The sequence below is a fragment of the Triticum dicoccoides genome, chromosome 1B (assembly GCF_002162155.2).
Source record: "Triticum dicoccoides isolate Atlit2015 ecotype Zavitan chromosome 1B, WEW_v2.0, whole genome shotgun sequence".
Lineage (NCBI taxonomy): Eukaryota > Viridiplantae > Streptophyta > Magnoliopsida > Poales > Poaceae > Triticum > Triticum dicoccoides.
The window spans coordinates 533,378,875-533,399,650 of NC_041381.1; the positions used below are offsets into that span (position 1 = coordinate 533,378,875).

A 20,776-nucleotide genomic window follows, 5' to 3' on the forward strand; every position below is an offset into this window, starting at 1 on the left:
TCATAGGATACCCTAAGGAAACCATCGGGTATACCTTCTACTTAAGATCCAAAGGCAAGATCTTTGTTGCCAAGAACGGATCCTTTCTGGAAAAAGAGTTTCTCTTGAAAGGAGTAAGTGGGAGGAAAGTAGAACTCGATGAAGTACTACCTCTTGAACCGGAAGGTAGTGCAGCTCAGGAAAACGTTCCTGTGGTGCCTACATCGAATGGAGAGGAAATTAATGATGATGATCAAGGTACTTCCGATCAAGTTGCTACTGAACTTCGTAGGTCTACAAGGACACGTTCCACACCAGAGTGGTATGGCAACCCTGTCCTGGAAATCATGTTGTTAGACAACGGTGAACCTTCGAACTATGAAGAAGCGATGGCGGGCCCAGATTCCAACAAATGGCTAGAAGCCATGAAATCTGAGATAGAATCCATGTATGAAAACAAAGTATGGACTTTGACTGACTTGCCCGATGATCGGCGAGCGATAGAAAATAAATGGATCTTTAAGAAGAAGACGGACGCGGATGGTAATGTCACCATCTATAAAGCTCGACTTGTCGCTAAGGGTTATCGGCAAGTTCAAGGGATTGACTACGATGAGACTTTCTCTCCCATAGCGAAGCTTAAGTCCGTCCGAATCATGTTAGCAATTGCCGCATACTATGATTATGAGATATGGCAGATGGACGTCAAAACGGCATTCCTTAACGGGCATCTTAAGGAAGAACTATATATGATGCAGCCAGAGGGTTTTGTCGATCCTGAGAATGCTAACAAAGTATGCAAGCTCCAGCGATCCATTTATGGGCTGGTGCAAGCATCTCGGAGTTGGAACATTCGCTTTGATGAGATGATCAAAGTGCTTGGGTTTACACAGACTTATGGAGAAGCCTGCGTTTACAAGAAAGTGAGTGGGAGCTCTGTAGCATTTCTCATATTATATGTAGATGGCATACTTTTGATGGGAAATGATATAAAATTCTTGGACAGCATTAAGGCCTACTTGAATAAGTGTTTTTCAATGAAGGACCTTGGAGAAGCTGCATATATATTAGGCATCAAGATCTATAGGGATAGATCGAGACGCCTCATAGGTCTTTCACAAAGCACATACCTTGATAAGATTTTGAAGAAGTTCAAAATGGATCAGTCCAAGAAAGGGTTCTTGCCTGTACTGCAAGGTGTGAGATTGAGCTCGGCTCAATGCCCGACCACGGCAAAAGATAAAGAAGAGATGAGTGTCATCCCCTATGCCTCAGCCATAGGAACTATTATGTATGCCATGCTGTGTACCAGACCTGATGTAAATCTTGCCGAAAGTTTGGTAGGAAGGTACCAAAGTAATCCCGGCAAGGAACACTGGACAGCGGTCAAGAATATCCTGAAGTACCTAAAAAGGACAAAGGACATGTTTCTCGTTTATGGAGGTGACGAAGAGCTCGTCGTAAAGGGTTACGTCGACGCTAGCTTCGACACAGATCTGGATGACTCTAAGTCACAAACCGGATATGTGTATATGTTGAATGGTGGAGCAGTAAGCTGGTGCAGCTGCAAGCAGAGCGTCGTGGCGGGATCTACATGTGAAGCGGAGTACATGGCAGCCTCGGAGGCAGCGCATGAAGCAATTTGGGTGAAGGAGTTCATCACCGACCTAGGAGTCATACCCAATGCGTCGGGGCCGATCAAACTCTTCTGTGACAACTGGAGCTATTGCCCTTGCCAAGGAGCCCAGGTTTCACAAGAAGACCAGGCACATCAAGCGTCGCTTCAACTCCATCCGTGAAAATGTTCAAGATGGAGACATATATATTTGCAAAGTACATACGGATCTGAATGTCGCAGATCCGTTGACTAAACCTCTCTCGCGAGCAAAACATGATCAACACTAGAACTCTATGGGTGTTCGATTTATCACAATGTAACTAGATTATTGACTCTAGTGCAAGTGGGAGACTGTTGGAAATATGCCCTAGAGGCAATAATAAAAGGATTATTATTATATTTCCTTGTTCATAATAATTGTCTTTTATTCATGCTATAATTGTATTATCCGGAAATCGTAATACACGTGTGAATACATAGACCACAATACGTCCCTAGTAAGCCTCTAGTTGACTAGCTCGTTGGTCAACATATAGTCATGGTTTCCTGACTATGGACATTAGATGTCAATGACAACGGGATCACGTCATTAGGAGAATGACGTGATGGACAAGACCCAATCCTAAGCATAGCACAAGATCGTGTAGTTCATTTTGCTAGAGCTTTTCCAATGTCAAGTATCTCTTCCTTAGACCATGAGATCGTGTAACTCCCGGATACCGTAGGAGTTCTTTGGGTGTACCAAATGTCACAACGTAACTGGGTGACTATAAAGATGCACTACAGGTATCTCCGAAAGTGTCTGTTGAGTTGACACGGATCGAGACTGGGATTTGTCACTCCGTATGACGGAGAGGTATCACTGGGCCCACTCGGTAGTGCATCATCATAATGAGCTCAAAGTGACCAAGTGTCTGGTCACGGGATCATGCATTATGGTACGAGTAAAGTGACTTGCCGGAACGAGACTGAACGAGGTATTGGGATACCGACGATCGAGTCTCGGGCAAGTAACGTACCAATTGACAAAGGGAATAGTATACGGGGTTGATTGAATCCTTGACATCGTGGTTCATCCGATGACATCATCGAGGAGCATGTGGGAGCCTACATGGGTATCCAGATCCCGCTGTTGGTTATTGACCGGAGAGCCGTCTCGGTCATGTCTGCATGCCTCCCGAACCCGTAGGGTCTACACACTTAAGGTTCGGTGACGCTAGGGTTATTAGGAAGACTTGTATGTGATTACCGAATGTTGTTCGGAGTCCCGGATGAGATCCCGGACGTCACGAGGAGTTCCGGAAGGGTCCGGAGGTAAAGATTTATATATGGGAAGTTGTCATGCGGACACCGGAAAGTTTCAGGGGCATATCGGTATTGTATCGGGGCCACCGGAGGGGTTCCGAGGGTCCACCGGGAGGGGCCACCCCACTTGGTGGGCCACATGGGTCGCATGGGGCAGGGAACCAGCCCCTAGAGGGCTGGGCGCCCCCCCTTGGGCCCATGCGCCTAGGGTTGGGGGGGGGGGGAACCCTAAAGGGGGCGCCCCCCTTTGCTTGGGGGGCAAGCCCCCTCCCTGGCCGCCGCCCACCCTCTAGATCTCATCTAGAGGGGGCCGGCCCCCTTCCCCTATAAATAGAGGGGTGAGGGGAGGGCTGAACACCTGATCCAAGGCGCAGCCCCTCCCCTCCCCAACACCTCTCCTCCTCCGTTGTGCGCTTGGCGAAGCCCTGTCGGAGTACTGCCTCTCCACCATCATCACGCCGTCGTGCTGCTGCTGGAGCCTTCTTCCTCAACATCTCCTTCCCCCCTGCTGGATCAAGAAGGAGGAGACGTCATCCGTACTGTACGTGTGTTGAACGCAGAGGTGCTGTCCGTTCAGCACTTGGTCATCGGTGATTTGAATCACGGCGAGTACGACTCCATCATCACCGTTCCCTTGAATGCTTCCGCACGCGATCTACAAGTGGTATGTAGATGCAATCTCTCTCCCATGACTCGTTGCTTAGATGAACTCATAGATGGATCTTGGTGAAACCGTAGGAAAAATTTTAATTTTCTGCAACGTTCCCCAACAGATGCTTGGCTTTTGAAGATAGAGCTGAAAAGAGAAGAACCAGAAGAGATCAACAAGGATGAGGGGATCATGGAAGCCATGGAGGTTCAAGATCCGGCGGTGAAAGAAGAAGATATCCCTCAACCTTTACCTAACCTCTTTACTCCAACAAAGATTGAAGCTTTCAAGATGATTGAGTTATCTCGCATACAGAACAAGTATCTCACACAGGAGAATATTCTGTTGAAGGATCATATTGCTGGGCTAAAGGGCATTATCCACAAGTTGGAGGAGCTTTTACGCTCAATGTGCGATTATCCACCGTCATCATCACCACCTCCATCACCTCCGAGGACATAATCACATGGGTATGGGCACTCCCCTTGGCAACTGCCAAGCTTGGGGGAGGTGCCCCGGTATCGTATCACCATCACACTCCTATCTTTATTGCTTTATTCAGTTCGATCCTTTTAGTAGTATCCTGATCTAGTAGATTGAAGTTTTGATATCAAGTAGTTTGAGTTTTTCTTTGTGATCTCTTTTTGTATTCGAGTCTGCGAGCTATCTATAATAAATATTAGTGTTGAGTCAAGGGCTTTGCTATGTGCTATGATCTTGAGAAAGTAGAAAGAAAAAAAGAGTTCATATTGATTTTATGGATAGTGATAACTTCACACATAGAAAGTATGAGGCATAAAAATTGTTGGGAGTTGATGAACATAGTGTTGGTCATTGTTGCAATTAATAGGAAGTGATAAGGAAAGAGAGGTTCACATATAAATACACTATTTTGGACATCTTTTATGATTGTGAGCACTCATTAAGTATGACATGCTAAAAGAGTTGACCGTGGACAAGGAAGACAACGTAATAGTTTATGTTTTATCACATCTCAGTTAAAGTATGTTGTCATTGACCTTCCGAACATGTTGAGCTTGCCTTCCCCCCTCATGCTAGCCAAATTCCTAGCACCAAGTAGAAATACTACTTGTGCTTCCAAATACCCTTAAACCCAGTCTTGCCATGAGAGTCCATGATGTCTACTACACAACCTTCTTCTTGTAGACGTTGTTGGGCTTGCAAGTGCACAGGTTTGTAGGACAGTAGCAAATTTCCCTCAAGTGGATGACCTAAGGTTTATCAATCCGTAGGAGGCGTAGGATGAAGGTAGTCTCTCTCAAACAACCCTGCAACCAAATAACAAAGAGTCTCGTGTGTCCCCAACACACCCAATACAATGGTAAATTGTATAGGTGCACTAGTTCGGCGAAGAGATGAAGATACAAGTGCAATATGGATAGTACATAAAGGTTTTTGTAATCTGAAATAATAAAAACAGCAAGGTAACAAGTGGTAAAAGTGAGCGTAAATGGTGTTGCAATGATAGGAAACAAGGCCTAGGGTTCATACTTTCACTAGTGCAAGTTCTCTCAACAATAATAACATAGATAGATCATATAACAATCCCTCAACATGCAACAAAGAGTCACTCCAAAGCCACTAATAGAGGAGAACAAACTAAGGGATTATGGTAGGGTACGAAACCACCTCAAAGTTATTCTTTTGGATCAATCTATTCAAGAGTTCGTACTAGAATAACACCTTAAGACACAAATCAACCAACACCCTAATGTCACCTAGATACTCCATTGTCACCTCAAGTATCCGTGGGCATGATTATACGATATGCATCACACAATCTCAGATTCATCTATTCAACCAACACAAAGTACTTCAAAGAGTGCCCCAAAGTTTCTACCAGAGAGTCAAGAACGTGTGTCAACCCCTATGCATAGGTTCATGGGCGGAACCCGCAAGTTGGTCACCAAAACATACATCAAGATGCACATGATATCCCATTGTCACCACAGATAAGCATGGCAAGACATACATCAAGTGTTCTCATGAAAGACTCAATCCGATAAGATAACTTCAAAGGGGAAACTCAATTCATCACAAGAGAGTAGAGGGGGAGAAACACCATAAGATCCAACTACAATAGCAAAGCTCGGGATACATTAAGATCGTGCCATAGAGGGAACACGAGAGAGAACACGAGAGAGAGAGAGAGAGAGAGAGATCAAACACATAGCTACTGGTACATACCCTTAGCCCCAAGGGTGAACTACTCCCTCCTCGTTATGGAGAGCGCCGGGATGATGAAGATGGCCACCGGTGAAGGATCCTCCCTCCGGCAGGGTGCCAGGAAGGGCTCCCGAGAGGTTTTGGTGGCTACAGAGGCTTGCAGCGGCGGAACTCCCGATCTATCTTCTCCGTGGATGTTTTTAAGGTACGTGGGACTATATAGGCGAAAGAAGTCAGTTAGGGGGTGCTCGAGGGGTCCACGAGACAGGGGGCGCGCCCAGTAGGGGGGGGGGGCGCTCTCCTATCTCGCGGGCTCCTCGAGGATCTTCTGACTTCATCTTCAAGCCTCCAGGATGATAATCTTCCAAAAAATCACGATGCCGGAGGTTTCATTCCGTTTGGACTCCGTTTGATATCCCTTTTCTTCGAAATACTGAAACAGGCAATAAAACAACAATATGGGTTGGGCCTCCGGTTAGTAGGTTAGTCCCAAAAGTAATATAAAAGTGTATAATAAAGCCCATAATCATTCAAAACAGATAATAAAATAGCATGAATGCTTCATAAATTATAGATACGTTGGATACGTATCAGTCCACCATATCTACCTATGGTTTGAGTAAGATCCTTCAAGTAAGTTGTCATCGGTGCAAGCAATAAAAATTGCTCTATAATTATGTATGACTTATTAGTGCGGAGAAAATAAGCTTTGTACGAACTTGTTGTGGAAGTAATAAAAGCGACGGACTGCATAATAAAGGTCCACACACAAGGGCAATATAAAGTGACGTTCTCTTGCATTAAAATTTTATGCATCAACCCTAAAAGCGCATGACAACCTCTGCTTCCCTCTGTGAAGGGCCTATCTTTTACTTCATGTTTTTTACTTTATGCTTTTATTTTGCGCTTGAGTCAAGGTGATCTCCACCTTTCACTTTTTCATTTTATCCTTTGGCAAGCTCTTCGTGTTTGAAAGATCATGATATACATATCCAATTGGATGTTCGTTAGCATGTGCTATTATTGTTGACATCACCCAAAGGTGAATACGTTGGGAGGCAACACAATAAGCCCCTATCTTTCTCAGTGTCCGACTGAAACTCCATAACCATAAAGTACCGCGTGAGTGTTAGCAACTGTAGAGGACTACGAGATAGTTGAGTATGTGAGCTTGCTGAAAAGCTCTTTTATAGACTCTTTCTGATGTTACGATAAATTGCAATTGCTTCATTGACTGAGATTATAGTTTGCTAGTTCCCAATGAAGTTTCTAAACCATACTTGACATTGTGAATTGCTTGTTACTTAAGCATAGGAAATCATATGACAAAATCTATATATGTTGCTGTTATTAGAATGATCATGATGCCCTCATGTCCGTATTTTATTTTTATCGACACCTCTATCTCTAAACATGTGGACATATTTTTTGATTACGGCTTCCGCTTGAGGACAAGCGAGGTCCAAGCTTGGGGGAGTTGATACGTCCATTTTGCATCATGCTTTTATATCAATATTTATTGCATTATGGGCTATTATTACACAATATATCTCATTACTTATGACTATTCTCTCTTATTTTACAAGGTTTACCATGAAGAGGGGGAATGCCAGCAGCTGGAATTCTGGCTGGAAAAGGAGAAACGTTGAAAACCTATTCTGCACAACTCTAAAAGTGCTGAAACTCCACGAAACAACTTTTCGGGATCTATAAGAATTTCTGAGTGAAAGAAATAGGCCAGGGGGCCCACACCCTGTCCAGGAGACATGGGGCGCCCCCCCTAAAGGGCGCACCCCCTATCTCCTGGGCCCCCTGGTGGGCCTCTAGCGTCCATCTTCTGCTATATCATCACTTTTACCCTAGAAAAAATCAAGGGCAAGCTTACGGGACGAAACTCCGCCGCCACGAGGCGGAACCTTGGTGGAACCAATCTAGGGCTCCGGCAGAGCTGTTCTGCCGGGGACACTTTCCTCCGGGAGGGGGAAATCATCACCAACGTCATCACCAATGATCCTCTCATCGAGAGGGGGTCAATCTCCATCAACATCTTCACCAGCACCATCTCCTCACAAACCCTAGTTTATCTCTTGTATCCAATCTTGTATCCAAAACCACAAATTGGTACCTGTGGGTTGCTAGTGGTGTTGATCACTCCTTGTAGTTGATACTTATTGGTTTACTTGGTGGAAGATCATATGTTCAGATCCTTAATGCATATTATTACACCTCTGATTATGAACATGAATATGCTTTGTGAGTAGTTACGTTTGTTCCTGAGGACATGGGTGAAGTCTTGCTATTAGTAGTCATGTGAATTTGGTATTCGTTCGATATTTTGATGAGATGTATGTTGTCTTCTCCTCTAGTGGTGTCATGTGAACGTTGACTACATGACACTTCACCATTATTGGGCCTAGAGGAGGGCATAGGGAAGTAATAAAAAGATGATGGGTTGCTAGAGTGACAGAAGCTTAAACCCTAGTTTATGCGTTGCTTCGTTAGGGGCTGATTTGGATCCATATGTTTCATGCTATGGTTAGGTTTACCTTAATACTTTTGTTGTAGTTGTGGATGCTTGCAATCATAAGTGGGATGCTTCTCCAAGTAGGGGCAGTACCCAAGCACCGGTCCACCCACGTATCAAATTATCAAAGTATCGAATGCGAATCATATGAACGTGATGAAAACTAGCTTGACGATAATTCCCAATGTGTCCTTGGGAGCTCCTTTCTCATTATTAGAAATTGTCCAGGCTTATCCTTTGCTACATAAAGGATTGGGCCACCTTGCTGCACCTTATTTACTTTATTTACTTGTTACTCGTTACTATTTATCTTATCATAAAACTATCTATCACCTACAATTTCAGTGCTTGCAGAAAACCTTATTGAAAACTGCTTATCATTTCCTTCTGCTCCTCGTTGGGTTCGACACTCTTACTTATTGAAAGGACTACGATAGGTCCCCTACACTTGTGGGTCATCAAAGCCCCACAAAGATGATCTTTGAGGAATTTGACATCCTCGATGCCAATGATGTGCTTCTTCTTCGCGAGTGTATGCAAGTTCCTCATCCCAGCATGACCAAGTCATCGATGCCATAACCAGCATTTTCAAGCTTTTGCAAGTAGACATGTGGCAAGCTGTGGTCCTGCAGAGAAATCAACAATATACAACTCTCCTTTCCTAAAGCCTTCGAAGACTTTGGAGTTTTCAGATTCCATTAGCACAAGGCAACGAAGTTTGCCAAAGACAACAACCATATCAAGATCACAAAGCATTGAGACGGACATGAGGTTGTATCCTAAGGATTCGACAAGCATGAATTTGTCCATGTGTCGATCCTTTGAGATCTCAACCTTACCTAGAACCAATACCTTGCTTTTGCCTTTGTCAGCGTAGGTGATATGCTTCAGAAGAGATGGTGACAAATCAGTGTTCATCAACAAGTTCTTGTCACCAGTCATGTGATTTGTACATCCACTATCGAGGACCCACTCAGTAGCTTTGGGTTGTTCATCCTTGGCACCTTTTGCCATGAAGCAATAGGTGGGAGCATAGTCATCGACGCTTTTGTCAGCAGAGTTGGGGAGGTCATTTTCTTCCGTGTTGAAGATGGACTTGCCGACGTAAGCAGTAGCGAGGGCTAAGCTCGCCACACCAGAGTCTGACTCCTCAGATTCCTCCTCTTCCACATTTTCCTCAGATTCAACTTCAGAGTCCATTTCCTTGCCAATGAATTCCTGAGCCTTCTTGGAACTACTCTTCTTCTGAGATGAAGATTTTTAGGATTTTGATGATGAAGACTTTGAAGATTTCTTCTTCTTCTTTGAATCATCAGTATCGTCATCTTTGTACTTCTTCTTTCTTGATTCCTCTTCCCACAGAGGACAATCAGACATGTAGTGACCAGGTTTCTTGCATTTGTGGCAAGTTCTCTTCTTGTAGTCACGAGACGAGGAATCATCATTTCTTGAAGACTTTCCAAAACGACCACGGCGAGAGAACTTCTGGATTTTCTTCACGAGCATTGCTAGCTCCTGGCTCAGTTCTTCAGGATCACCAAGGCTGCTACCAGAGTCTTCAGCTTCAGCCTCAGATACTGCCTTGGCCTTCAGTGCATGTGATCTTCCGTAGATTGTTCCATAGAGATCTCTCTTCTCAGCAAGCTGGAACTCATGAGTGTTTAGCCTCTTGAGGATATCAGTGGGATCTAGTGACTTGTAGTCACCACACTCTTGAATCATCAGTGCAAGGGTGTCGAACGAGGTATCGAGTGACCTCAGCAATTTCTTCACCACCTCATGATCGGTGATGTCAGTGGCGCCAAGTGCTTGAAGCTCATTTGAAATGTCAGTGAGGCGATCGAAGGTTTGCTGAACATTTTCATTGTCAAGCCTTTTGAAGCGGTTGACGAGATTGTGAAGAACATCAACTCGGGAGTCGTTGAGTTGAGACTCCTTTGTTGACCTTGGACAACCCGTCCCAAATCAGCTTGGCAGTTTCCAAAGCACTCACTCTGCCGTACTGTCCTTTGCTCAGATGACCATATATGATATTCTTCGCTTGAGAATCGAGTTGCTTGAATCTCTTCACATCAGCAGAATTCGCAGATGGAGTGGCTGAGGGAACACCATTTTCCACAACATATCAGAGATCGTTATCAATTGCCTCAAGATGCATGCGCATCTTGTTCTTCCAGTAGAGGTAGTCCGTCCCATCAAAGGTAGGACACACATCCGAGACCTTGATCATACCTGCAGTCGACATAACTAAAACTCCAGGCGGTTAAACCAAAATCACACAGAACAAGGGAGTACCTTGCTCTGATACCAATTGAAAGTGCGTTACGTCGACTAGAGGGGGTGGGTGAATAGGTGATTTTTATGAATTCTTCACTGAGGAATTTCAGGGTGAGGAAATTCCTAAGTGAAGAACTGCTTGCAGCGGAATAAGTACTCAGGTATAAGCATAACAGAGCAACAACATAGTCATCATGATGAAATGAAAGACAAACACAGAGTACAGAAAGTGTAAACACATGATAAGCAGGATGAAGACAAACTGACTGAAGAAATAGGATTGAGGAATTAGAGAAAGTCTTCAGTCAAAGTCTTCAAACAGTAATGATCAAGTACATGAACACATAACTGAGGAAATGAAAGGATTGAGGAAATAGAACCAGTAAGCTTGGTGAAGACAATGATTTGTTCGACCAGTTCCAACTGCTGTGACAGTTGTACGTCTGGTTGGAGCGGCTGAGTATTTAAACTCGAGGACACACAGTTCCGGACACACAGTCCTCACCGTATTCTCCTTGAGCTAAGATCACGAAAATCTCGCCCAACAGTAGTGGTAAGTCTTCACCGGTGACTTCCGAATCTTCACAAACTCGGTCACTCGGCAATCCACAATTCCTCTTGGATGCTCAGACCATGACGCCTAACCGTCTGGAGGATACACAGTCCTCAAAGGTAACAAGCGTCGGTTCCACGCAGGAACAATCTCTTCTATGATGCTCAATCACTTTGGGGTTTGTAGGTGTTTGGGTTTGGGTTTGGGTATTTCCTCACTTGATGATTTTCGCTCAAAGTCCTCGGAGGATGGGATGCTCTCAAATGACAAGTGTCAGTTTCTCTTGGAGCAGCCAACCAACTAGTGGTTGTAGGGGGTGGCTATTTATAGCCTAGGGAGCAGCCCGACATGATAAGACATAAATGCCCTTGGCTGATATGACCGTTAGGTGGTAGGATATTTTTGGGACAGCTGGCGCGCGGATCAGCAACGGTCAGATATCTAAGGTTTCAATTCCTCAGGGCTATCATGTTCCTCACTGTGTAGGCAATCCGCACTAGCGAATTCCTAACTCTTCAGTCAGAACAAATTCCTCAAAGACTAGAAGATCTTCATCTCTATCACTGAAGAAATTGACTGAACTGATATGAGATTTCCAATGGCTTCACTCGAAGGATTGGGTAGGTGTAGGATTTTAAGATGAGCATCACATGGAAATCAGTTTCCTTAGTATTACCTCGACCCCCTTTAACAGTACGGTGTTTCCTATGACTCAAGAAGAAGAAAACGAAACTATGAAAACAAAAGTCTTCATGTTTCATAATCCTCGCATGAATATCCAAGTCTTCAAGGTCACACCAATTTCTTCATTTTCAAAGTCTTCAGTAGAACCAAAGTTTTCAGTAGAAGACATTCATTTTTAGGGGTCGACTTTCACTGTAAATATCAAACTCCTCATCGACTTATAGAGCCTGTGTACACTCACAAACATATTAGTCCCTTAACCTATAAGTCTTCAATACACCAAAATCACTAAGGGACACTAAATGTACTTACAGAAGTTAAATCGCTAGCGACCGACAGGATACACATGGATCACGTATGTCGGGCACATAGGCTTCATGCCTATTGGGGTTCCCCTAGTTGCCAAGGTATGAGCTACCTGATTACAAACTCTAGGGTAATGCCCAGTCTTGCACTCCATGACTTACTAAAAATATAAACTTTTAGCCAATCAAGCACACATTGAAGTAGGGGAAATCGAAACCGTTATCATCGAGGATCTGTTTGAGCATAAGTGTATCGAATTTCATAAGGCTTTCCCAAGCTATATCGTGAAACGAAGGACGACTTCGGCCATAAGCACCTCAAATATTGCGCACTGCGAATATTTGGGAAAAAACCCTATAGTGAAGGCCCCCCACCCTCACACACGTGCATGATCCCTGAGCACAACCCCCGATCGCCATTTATCTCAATAGCCTTTTGTGAGTGACATCAACGTTGATCTTGATCTATTAGGTCGTTTGTGGCCTCCAGCAATTTCACACAAGCGTGCATGCTTCTCTCGTGTGAAAGCTATCAGCTTCTCCATCATAGCAATATAGCCTGCTCGATCTGGTGCTTGAGCAGATTTCTCTATCCTCCCGTCGCCCCCCTCCAGATCACCTTGGCATGTTGGCATTTGAACTAGATATGGCACATCCATGCTTCTTCATCACATAATCATACCAAAAAGTCGCAGATGTGTAGTGTCACATTTGTTCGGAGAAAAACCTACATAACATCGCTTGCAGATTTCACATTACACCACTTGAAATCTTGAACTTATGTTGGGCAACTTTACTGCCTTCAGTTGAGGGATCAAAATGTTCACTATGCGACTATGTTGTCTGGCTTACTCTCATCAAACAACATCTAAAACGATGATCGTGCTGAAGGAAAAAAAACTCGCCAATTATGACAGTTGTAGTTCGAAGTGACGTGTTTGGCCATTCGCTGCCGCTGAGGCTAGATGGTGGGCGAGAGTCGAGTTGGGTGAAGTTAAATGACAATGGCTCTTTTATCTTGGGTGAAATTAAATGATGATGCCTCTTTTATCTTGGATACAGACACATCGATGACTGGGATGATCCACCATGATACATATGCTAGGATCATCTTCTAGACTTGCAGAACTATAAGGACTTGTATGAGTGCACTTAAAGTTGAAGTGGAAGTTTGTAGAGAAGGGCTAGATTTGATGTTGCAATGGTCCCTGCTCCCAGTAACTTTGGAATCTGACAGTGCGCCCGCAATATTGGAGATAAATCCAGGAAAATATGAGCACCAATGTCAACTCTAGGACTTGAACCCTGATGGGCTGGGGATACCACTGTCATCCTAACTATCCAACCACAAGTTGGTTTGCGATGGTGGTAGAGATATTTCTTGTATAGTCTTGCTATATTTGATGCTATATTCGCAAGATCTCTTACACTAAGATATGTGCAAATTTATCTTTTCAATTTTTTCTTATTTTATTTCTTACATGTTAAGTCTCAGTCGACTGAGACCTAACCAAATCCTTACTTGTAATAAGATTGGTAGAACTAAGTACTCTTTAGCTGTGAGCTAGTTTCTGGTAGGCGGTATGTTCGCAGCATGGTTTTGCTGGTCCTGTCTAGCAAAGTTAAAACCTACCAGGACTCGTTTGGTTGCCTCGCTTCCCCCCGGATCCTAGCGTTTTCCAGGGCCCGAAACCCACATGGAGACGCTCGCCAGGGAAAACGAGCTCGTCATTCGGAGAGCCGTTCGACAGGGTGGGCTGCCCCAACTCCCCCTCTTTCCCTGGGAAGAGGTCCCATGCCTGGACACTCCGGAAAATTTCTCCCGTCTTTTTCCTTGTGCGATCTGAGCACCGATGCTTCACTCTGAATCCCTCGCTCGTTGCCTTCCGCCCCTCTCGTCTCCCCTCCCCTGTACCACCAAATGAGCATAGGAGATCTCCCTCGCGGAAGGAAGGGAATCACAAGTGCTCTTGAAATTCCCCTGGTGGGATTTAGTAACCTGGGTGTTCTCCCCCTTGTCACCAAACAAAGCCTTAGAGTGGCGGGTTGTACTCTACCAAATGATTAATAAATCTCTTTTTACGCCACAAAAGAAACTTTAGAAGTTATATGAAAAATAATTAACCTGATTCAGTTCATTATGCGCAAGTGCCCGCAAATGACAATGGTTAACACTGGAATCGTTTTCACTTTTCAAGTTTCAACAATCTGTGCCGAGAGTGTGTGATAATTAAACAACAAGAAAAGAGCACATTCTTCGCCCTTGACATTTTTTACGAGAAAGGTAGGTGCTTATTTCATTAAAATCCAAAAAACAAAAATAGAACAAGAACTATTCACAGAAGAAAATATAGAAAGGAGAAAAACTCCCACACATGACTCCATCACCGGCCTAAAGACCAGCCTAACTTGCTCAAGGTCTTCCTTGAAGTTAAGATTGCAACGTCGAGCACAGTTTGCAAGGTGTCGGTGAAGATCCGTCTATTCCCCTTCTTTCAAACGTTTCACAAGACATAGTTAACCACTTGCCGAACCGTTTGCGAGCAACAACATCTGATCCGATAACAATTTTCATGTTCGAATAGACATTCACGCCAGTTGCTGATTTGACCAACAAATTCTTGCAAAATTAGCTTTTTATTATCGAAAAAGACTTTCGTCCAGCTTCATATATAAAACACCGATCCACAAGCATCACGATACAAACTCACGCTGCCACCACACACACACACACCCAATTAGCTTCCTATTCACTTATACACACTGCACTCCTAGGTCCTAGCACGTTACTGAAGTTGAACAAGGAGTACAACATTCGCTTCTTCAGACAACAAAGCATGGTCGTTGCTATGATCCATGATAAAGAGAAAATTCGAACTAATAACATCTCTTATTCTTGCAATAACCTTAATGCGAAACACTTGGTTCTGTCAGTGCAAATTTGCCAAGATTAGAGTGAGATTGTTGAACGACGAGACCGGAGATGATCGATGATGCATTGGGAAAATGGCCAGTAAGAGTAGCTTTTTTTTCTTTTTGAGAAAAGCCAGTAAGAGTAGCTAGAATTTGATCACCCATGTTGGGCCGGCAACATCGTCACGGCGTCCATGAACTCCTCGTCGGCGACGAGCCTCTCCATCGCGTCCGGGGAGATGCACACCTCCAGAGACAAGCTCCCTCCCCGCTCCGGCCCCTCGTACACCGTCGCCTTCCCGTCCATCTTGCTCCCGCCGCCGCTACGCACGGCGGCCGGCTTCCCCCACCCAAAGTCGTTCCCGAACACGTCGAACCGCGGCGAGCTCCCCGTCATCAGCGCTGCGCCTCCGGACATAAGGCTCCCAAAGTACCGGAACTGCGGCTCCCTAGTCCAGCTCTCCAGCCACTCCCTCATGGCCTCCTCGTCGAACGACGCGATGGCGCGGTTCAGCTGCCATGCCGTCCAGCCCAGCCCCTTGCCCAGTACCTCGCCGACGGTACCGCTCGCCTTGGCGGGCACTAGCGCGTTGCCCATGTACCCCCGCGGTATGCCGCTTACACGGCCTCGGCATCCGACGGCCAGGGTGTAGGACGTCTCCTGCCCCGGCGGGAGGCGCCGTGCTCGGGAGACCGCTCGCCACAGGTGCGCGAGCAGGGCCTGGAGAGAGGAGATGGTGGCAGTGGCCGTGCCGGCCATCTCGTCGTTCGCCCTCGCCTTGAGCTCCTTGACTCTCGCGGCGGAGAAGGTGAAGAAGCACTCTTGCACGGTCGGGGGGTCGAACCACCGTACGACGTGCTCCAGCTTGCTGAACGGCAGGGGGATCGGCACGGGGCTGGCATCGGTGAACCACCTCCGGTGCACCCGCGCGGAGATCTCGCTTAGGTCTCTGGTTGCTCCTCCTCCCCGGTTGATCTCCGACCAAGCGTGCAAGAACTCCCAAAAGACGAAGCCGTCGCCGACGGAGTGGTTCAGCGACACGCCGATGAAGACGCCGTCGGCGAACTCGGTGACCTGCGCCGACAGCACGGGGAGCGAATCGATGGCTGCGTCCGCGCCAAGCACCCCGTTCGACGGGAACAAGGCCCTGACGACCCATGACGGGGTGTACAACGAGCCGGCGATGTCCGCGACGGCGACGCCGGGCGCCGTCGCGTGGACGAGCTCGGCGCCCTCCCCGGTGCAGCGTAGTATGACGTTCAGGGTTCCGTCGCCCCGCTCCTCGACGGCGAGACGGCCGGCCAAGTGGTAGTACCTGCCCAGGGCGCGCGCCAGGGACGACGCGAGGGTGCCGACGAGGCGGTCGCCGCCGTCGGGAGGCGCGGGCAGGAGGAGGCCCTTCTGGATGTAGTCGACGCTGATCAAGCGGAGGTCCCACGGCGTGAGGTGGATGTCCTCCGGCGGCGGCGCGTCGCCGATCGACGGCCGGACCAGTCGCCGGGACACGGTCCGGACGGTGCCAGCGGCGCCTCCTGCTTCTTCCATGTCTATGCTCGTTCAATGGATCTGCTGATGCGACACCCACTCGGACCATCCAACATGCTTTCTTGTCCTGTAGTCATATGCAAATACTCAAATCATAAAGCTATTACCTCCCTTTCATAATATAAAAATACAAAAAGCTACCACCTTTCTTACATAATACTCTCTCCGTTTTAAAATTAAAAAGATAACCCAACTTTATACTAATTATTATAAAGTTGGGTCATTTATTTTAGAATGAAGGGAGTATAAAAATACAAAGTTGAGTCACTTATTTTGAGACTGAGGAGTACTCATTAAAGTTATACTAAGATTGATATGTTTATTTTGGACGAAGAAAGTAGAACATAAGGACTAGAATACGTGCCTTCTATGTGAACCGCTCTCACGGCATCTCCAACGCGGATCACCGAATTTTCATCCGCAAATGTTCCACCAATATTCGGCCGGGTGCCAATCATCCAACCACGTTTCTTAAATTTAAACCATAGGCTATTACTAATAATGAGTCATGCAGGCCAAGACGGAAAATAGATGAGTAGAAGACGTGGACCGTGGGTACACGTGCTCCAACTCAACAGTAGTCCGGCCGGACGTCTTGGCACCTCCGAATTTGTTTATGTGGTATGGGGGATTCGGACGTTCTGACCGATTTGATGATCGCCTTAGAGAGCTTAAAAGTGTTAGAAGGGATAGAGAGAAGATTGTTGCGGGATATGATGAATGTATTATTTAGCCTCTATGGCGAGTATATATTGCGTACAAGATTTGAAGGGTAAGAAGTCTCTCTAGAGATAAGGTACGAGACGGGTTACAAATCCTAGACTACCAAATACAAGTAATCCAAATATATCTCTAACACCCCCCGCAGTCATAGCGGTAGCGTCGCAGACAACAGGAGCGTCGCGGATGGTCAGACTGGAGAGAATAGCAACCGATGGGCTGACATCCCCCTGCAGTCATAGCGGGAGCGTCGTGGACGGTGTCACGTCGTGGACACATTGACTGTAGAGGAAGCCGAGGAGTTGCTCAAGCAGATGATAGCCCTTTGTGTCGATGTCGAGGTAGCCGAGAGCGTAGGGTGGTGTAGCCGTGGTCGAGGTAGCCGTGTGAAGAATGCTGTGGTCGATGTCGAGTCGGGGTGGCCGGTGTCGAGGAAGTCGCCGTGGGGTCGCGGGCGCAAGGGGGCGCCGAGTTAGTCAAGGGCGCAGTTGTGTCGAAGTAGTGGTGCGCAGGGAAGAAGATGTTGTTGACGACGTGTCGCGGCGGGTTTGCCAAGCCCGAGGACACATCGTGGACGAAGGCACGCATCGGTGTTGCCAGCACCAGGTATGTGTAGAAGGACGAAGATGAAATTGACAAAGCTCCACACCAAGCTTGCCAGGTCCGGGTACACGTCGTGGATGAAGGCACACATCGGTGTTGCCAGCACCAGGCATGCGTAGACTGGGACCTGCACGAACTGTACGCCATGCCGGAGAAGTCGGAGAGGCAAGCAGAGAAGGACTCGAGGACGGTTGCGGCGCCAAACGGCGCGGGGCCGGTGTCACAAACGGTGGTCGGAGTAGACGAAGCCATCGGGGTAGATGACGGCGAAGCTGACGATGGGCTGGTGCTAGACGAAGACGAAGGAAGTGGACGGGTGGCGCGGCTACGAGGGTAGCTGTGGCGGCGACCGAAGAAGAGCGGCGACGATGGCTAGGTTAGGAGCGCAGCGACGATGCTCGAAGTAGGCGAGGAACCTGACAGCGTGACGAAGACCGGCGCGGACGGTGGCGCTCCTGCGCCAGGAGAGGCGGCGCGACACATACCACGAGAGGTCGACTCACGGTGATGGTGGAGTGGACCGCGGGCCATGGTGCTACGGCCCGAAGGGGCGACGCAGCGGCGGCGGGCAGGTCGGGGCGACAACAGGAAGACCTCGAGGCAGCAGTAGGGACCGCGGGCCACGGTGCTACAACCCGAAGGGGCGGCGCAGCGGTGGAGCGCGGGTCAGTGCAACCGCGAGGATGGCCTCGGGGCGGCGGCGAGGACCACGTATCGCGGCACTGCGGCCCGAAGGGGTGACGCAGCAGCGACGCGCGAGTCGATGCAGCCGTGAGGAGAACCACGGGGCGGCGGCACTGCGGCCCGACGGGGTGACGCAACAGCAAGCCGTTGCTCGATCAGTGGAGGGGCGCACTGAACTCGGGGACGATCTTCACGGGACCTGCGGACAACCGACATGCCAGGTTGGTCGTGTGGCGTAGATGAGGTGGATCGCGGTGACGAGCGGATGATCAAGCCAATCGCGCGCGAGGTCGGGGACGCCGCTCGATGGAGGCGGGGTGGCGGAGTAGTCCAAGATGAGGCCGACGATGACGGATGGCGTGGGACATCATGCGGATGAGCGCGTCAGCACCATCACATGGGCTGCCAAAGTAGCGCCGCCGCCCTGGCAGCAAGGCCCGAGCGACCAACAAAGCAGCGGCGCCCGATCTTGAGGCAGCCTGCCCGACACAGCCAGGGACGAGGCCGGCGAGGCACACAGTAGGGCCGCCGTGCAGACGCGGAAGAGGCGGGTGGAGGTGGACGGCGTGGATCGACATGCGGGCCGGTGCGCGAAGGACGGTTGTGATGGGCCACCGCATCGCGCGAGGCAGCCGGGTCGGGATGATGCAGGTGTCCTGGTCGGAGCAGGGCGATGACGGCAGCGTAGATCGACGGGCAGGTCGGCGCGCGGACGACGGGCGTGAGGCCGCCGGGTTGGTGAAGAAGCCGGCCGGTCGCGCCAGTGCCGGAGTAGAGGCGCGTGGGTGTCGATAGCGGCGGCGGACGACGCAAACCTATCAAGCATATATCGGAAAACCAAAAAGAAAACGCGGATCAAAATGGCCAGCGAGAGAGCAAAAAAAACCCGGAGCAAAGACTCGGGAAGAAGACTCTCTAGGGCAGCCGGTCAACACGGCCGACGAACGAACCCTAGGTACGGGCGACGCGGCCCCCGGCGGCGGTCATGGAGGCCGACCGCCCCGGGGGTGGCGCGCGGGTGCGGAAGCGGCGGCGACTAGGGTTTAGGATCGATTAGGTTGATACCATGTTAGAAGGGATAGAGAGAAGATTATTGTGGAATATGATGGATGTATTATTGAGCCTCAAGGGCGAGTATATATTGAATACAAGACTTGGAGGGTAAGAAGCCTCTCCTGAAGATAAAGTAGGAAATGAATTACAAATTCTAGACTACCAAATACAAGTAACCCTAATATATCTCTAACAAAAAGTGTTCGGACCGTCAAGTCCGAATATTTGAGAATGTTTTGGTGTCCGCTTGGAGATGCCTCTAACCCCTGCCTCGTTGGGCATCTAAGAGCATCTTTTTCGACAAGGGGGGCTATATTAATATCGCTAGGATACTAGATACATGTAGCCTCTACACCAACAAAATGTCCGTAGACATCCAGGATGCAAACAACCAAGAACAAAATAAAAAAGAGAGAAAAGAAAAAAAATGTCGCGGTGTACAACCACTCGCAATAGAAGCACTCTAACCACCACCAAATACAACACCTATACTACATACTAGGATCTCTGAAAGCAACGCCTCCAAGAAGAAAACAATGCATATGTGTTGTCGTCGCCCAATCGACGATCTTGGGTTTTCACCCCGGAGAAAGACCAAGTTTCCAAAACAATTACTTGGGAAAGGCCATTGCCAGGTACAACTAATGAAGGCTAGACCTTAGTTTTTCACCCAGAAAATCGTGGCTCTGTACTTGAGGAGCAACACAAAAATTGCAGTCCACCTATGTTGCCACCCCGCTTGCCAAGGCTGCTGCTGCAAGTCGACGAACGCCCGACACATAGGAAGACCTTGTGCTACATCGTCTTCAACAGAACCAACACTCTCTCTGCCAAAAACAAACCTTCGATCACAGCCGCCATGTCTTTCTCCATCTCTGTTAGTTCCATGGAAATCTATATGAAGACATGTCCCATGGTGACGACCAGAAGAGGCAGCTTCGCGCGTCACCCAAAAAGGGTGTGCACGACCACATCAATTCTGCTCTAAATATCTAGTAGCATCTTGTGACAAACTGTGAATATCTCGGAGAGGAAGAACGGAACTCGATGGTGGCCCAATTGAGGCGGTAGATTTGGTCGATCGACGACTTGGTGTTTGAAGAATAGGAGGGCCAAAACCACCATTATTCTGGTCAATCCAATAGTCCCCACACAGTCGGCCGACTCTCGGCGATC

At 47.8% G+C, this 20,776-nt stretch overlaps 1 protein-coding gene across 1 annotated transcript; it reads right to left on the bottom strand.

Annotated features, from left to right (window-relative positions):
• Positions 1-14,716: 14,716 nt before the first annotated feature.
• On the bottom strand, positions 14,717-16,554 carry LOC119307869 (uncharacterized acetyltransferase At3g50280-like). The gene has a single exon (XM_037583964.1). It carries the CDS (start codon positions 16,538-16,540, stop codon positions 15,152-15,154), a length of 1,389 nt encoding a protein of 462 aa, XP_037439861.1. The 5' UTR covers positions 16,541-16,554; the 3' UTR covers positions 14,717-15,151.
• Positions 16,555-20,776: the final 4,222 nt, after the last annotated feature.

Bases quoted from the DNA above. Each gene is read 5' to 3' on its own strand.
- LOC119307869 (XM_037583964.1), bottom strand. From the start codon at position 16,540: ATGGAAGAAGCAGGAGGCGCCGCTGGCACCGTCCGGACCGTGTCCCGG.